At 42.2% G+C, this 3,721-nt stretch overlaps 1 protein-coding gene across 1 annotated transcript in view; it reads right to left on the bottom strand.

The window, feature by feature from the left end:
* Positions 1-3,011, bottom strand: part of soul5l (heme-binding protein soul5, like) — a gene marked incomplete at both ends in the record, with an annotated part of 5,867 nt that extends 2,856 nt beyond the window's left edge. The window contains 3 exons of the mRNA XM_079159753.1: positions 81-162; positions 489-548; positions 2,992-3,011. Of these exons, the coding sequence (XP_079015879.1) occupies positions 81-162; positions 489-548; positions 2,992-3,011 (162 nt within the window). The remainder of the gene's footprint in view (positions 1-80; positions 163-488; positions 549-2,991) is intronic.
* Between the last annotated feature and the right edge of the window lie 710 nt (positions 3,012-3,721).

The following is a 3,721-nucleotide window of genomic DNA, read 5'->3' as shown; positions in this document are numbered from 1 at the left end:
ACACACACACACACACACACAGCGTGAGAAGCGACGGCCGGGTGACGGCGTCCTGCTGTGTCGACCGGAGGTTCTCTCACCTCATATTCGTCGGTTTTGCAGACCAGCTGATACTCCAGACATTCCTTGGACTCGGAGCAGAAGCTGGTGTTGGTGCTCGGTCTGTCAGAGAGAGAGACGGATTCATTTCACTGTCACATGACGCTTCACAGGTGACTTTGGTGAATCTGATCTAAAACACCAAAGTCACACAATAACACTGAATAACTGAGCTCTGAGAGGTTGAATGTTTTATCAATGGAGTCTGGTGTGTTTGTAGAGAACAGAGAGAACAGCTTTAGTTCCACATCAGAAAGGTAAAGAGGTGAAAATATTCAGTATCATACTCAGTACTTCTGTTTCTACTGTAGTAATACACAGAAGTATACGACCTCAGCTCCCTTTGAGATGCTTCTTGTTTTCAGTGAACTCGTCTCTGATCGACTCACCCGACACGTCCTTCAGCAGAGACCACGACGGCCACCAGCGCCACGACGGAGAGGAAACCCCTGAGGGACGACACGTTGTACTAGGTTTAGAAGTAGTATGTCATAGTATAACAGTCAAAGTACTTCAGTGTACATTTGAGGCACCTGTACTTTATAAGAGGATTTCCATTTTATGCCACTTTATTCCGACTTTATAGATGAAACTATCAATAAATAAAGTTATTAAAATGAGCTGCAGCATCAAAGAGAAGAACACATAAATATATATATATATATATATATATATATTTTATATATATATATATATATATATATATATATATATATAAAAATATATATATAATGAATGCATCAATATAATGAAGAGTATTCTGCAGAATGAGGACTTTTACTCATGGTGCATTAAGTAGATTATTAAGCTAATACTTCAATAATACTTTTGAATGCAGGAGTATTTCTACACCGCTGGTATTACTACTGAAGTACTTCTTCCACAGCAGGCTGATGACGTCTTTATGAACTCCAGCTTAAAAAAATAGGAACTATTTCGATAGATTTTAAAAGCTTTGCTTGTGCACTGCAGAGATGAAATAAGACACGTTCTGCTGCTCAGAGCGACGCAGAGAGAGAGAGAGAGAGAGAGAGAGAGAGAGAGAGAGAGAGAGAGAGAGAGAGAGACAGAGAGAGAGAGAGACAGAGACAGAGAGAGAGAGCGAGAGAGAGACAGAGAGAGAGAGAGAGAGAGAGAGAGACAGAGACAGAGAGAGAGAGAGAGAGAAATCTGCTGCATCATCATCATGCTCTGCTTCTCAACATCAAAGACGTTTTGAGGTCATGGATAAACCACGTGCATTACATCCTCTTCATCATACCTGACCTCCTCTTCATCATACCTGACCGTTTAGTCTCCGCTCTGGTCCCAGTTAGAAACAATGAGGTTCTTTAAAGACCAGAATAGAACCAGTTTTATGTCACAGCCGCCCGTTAAAATGCTCAAAGCTCAACTTCACTGCGCGTGACGCTGCATTAAAGTCTCTGACGTAAACAGCAGCTGTGGTGAAACAATGTCGCCCTATTCTATACTTCTATACATAAGTTATTATTATTATGAGAAGAAGAAACGAGAGCTGGTACTCACATTGTCCCGGCACCGAGCGTGAGGAGGAGAGAGACTGCAGTCTGCTGCACTCTGACGGACTGCAGTGAGGAGGAGGAGGAGGGGGGGGGGAGAGGGAGGGAGGGAGGGAGGGAGGGAGACACATGATGTGATCCTGGCTGCAGCAGTCTGAATCATGAAGTCTGCATCATGAAGTCTGCATCATGAAGTCTGAATCATGTTTGTATCATGAAGTCTGCATCATGAAGTCTGCATCATGAAGTCTGAATCATGTTTGTATCATGAAGTATGCATCATGAAGTCTGCATCATGAAGTCTGCATCATGAAGTCTGAATCATGTTTGTATCATGAAGTCTGCATCATGAAGTCTGCGTCATGAAGTCTGCATCATGAAGTCTGAATCATGTTTGTATCATGAAGTCTGCATCATGAAGTCTGCGTCATGAAGTCTGCATCATGAAGTCTGAATCATGTTTGTATCATGAAGTCTGCATCATGAAGTCTGCATCATGAAGTCTGAATCATGAAGTCTGCATCATGAAGTCTGCGTCATGAAGTCTGCATCATGAAGTCTGCATCATGAAGTCTGAATCATGTTTGTATCATGAAGTATGCATCATGAAGTCTGCATCATGAAGTCTGCATCATGAAGTCTGAATCATGTTTGTATCATGAAGTCTGCATCATGAAGTCTGCGTCATGAAGTCTGCATAATGAAGTCTGAATCATGTTTGTATCATGAAGTCTGCATCATGAAGTCTGCATCATGAAGTCTGCATCATGAAGTCTGAATCATGTTTGTATCATGAAGTCTGCATCATGAAGTCTGCGTCATGAAGTCTGCATCATGAAGTCTGCATCATGAAGTCTGAATCATGAAGTCTGCATCATGAAGTCTGCGTCATGAAGTCTGCATCATGAAGTCTGCATCATGAAGTCTGAATCATGTTTGTATCATGAAGTCTGCATCATGAAGTCTGCATCATGAAGTCTGAATCATGAAGTCTGCATCATGAAGTCTGCGTCATGAAGTCTGCATCATGAAGTCTGCATCATAAAGTCTGAATCATGAAGTCTGCATCATAAAGTCTGCGTCATGAAGTCTACATCATGAAGTCTGCATCATGAAGTCTGAATCATGTTTGTATCATGAAGTCTGCATCATGAAGTCTGCATCATGAAGTCTGCATCATGAAGTCTGAATCATGTTTGTATCATGAAGTCTGAATCATCATGAAGTCTGCGTCATGAAGTCTGAATCATCATGAAGTCTGCATCATGAAGTCTGCATCATGATGAAGCCTGCGTCATGAAGTCTGCGTCATGTTTGTATCATGAAGTCTGCGTCATGAATTCTGCATAAATATATTTTTAAATATATTTACCAGAACACATCTGAGTCCATGTCGGTCCTCGTCCCTCAGAGGAAGAAGCTCAGATGGATTAGAAGTCTGCATTTACATTCGTTGAGTGGAACATTTGGGACACTTTACAATAAAACAGTTACAAACCTGCTCAGTGATGCTCAAACACAGAAACAGAAATAAGCTGAAGAACTCTTTGGTGCGTCGCTCTGTCGCGTTCCTGAGCTCTCTAAAAATGTTCTTCCTCTGACTCAAGGGTCTGAGGATACCAGACACAATAAGGTGCTAACAATTAATAATAAATGATATAAGATGAGTATAGGCGTGTACTGGGCCGGGTGCCTCACACAGACGCTGTTGAGTTGCATTATGGGAGATGTAGGATTCTGCATTAAGGACTAGAATGCCCGCCTCTCGGCCGTATCCCTCCACCAACCGAACGTCTTCACTTCATCGTTTTATCCTGTGTCATAACGAGCAGATTAATGATCAAATAACTTTGGTGGAGGTGAGACCTCGGCTGAAGCCACATGTGTTCTGATTGGTCGAAAGTCTTTAGAAAAGTTTCTAACAGAAGTTTAAAAATAATTAAAGCTGCAAGCAGCGATGTACGGGCCCTCGTATCCTCCCGCACGTCGGAGGTACTGGCGGGATGCCGGCAGAAGCGGCCATAAACATCTGCGACCATCAGACAGCGAGCCCACAAGTTAGACTTATTTTTAATGCTTGGACTGTGTGACACTGGAAATTA

This window comes from Pholis gunnellus (genome assembly GCF_910591455.1).
Source record: "Pholis gunnellus genome assembly, chromosome: 5".
NCBI classification, from domain to species: domain Eukaryota; kingdom Metazoa; phylum Chordata; class Actinopteri; order Perciformes; family Pholidae; genus Pholis; species Pholis gunnellus.
Note: the sequence above shows the minus strand (reverse complement) of the source record. Positions and strands in the feature narration are given on the sequence as shown.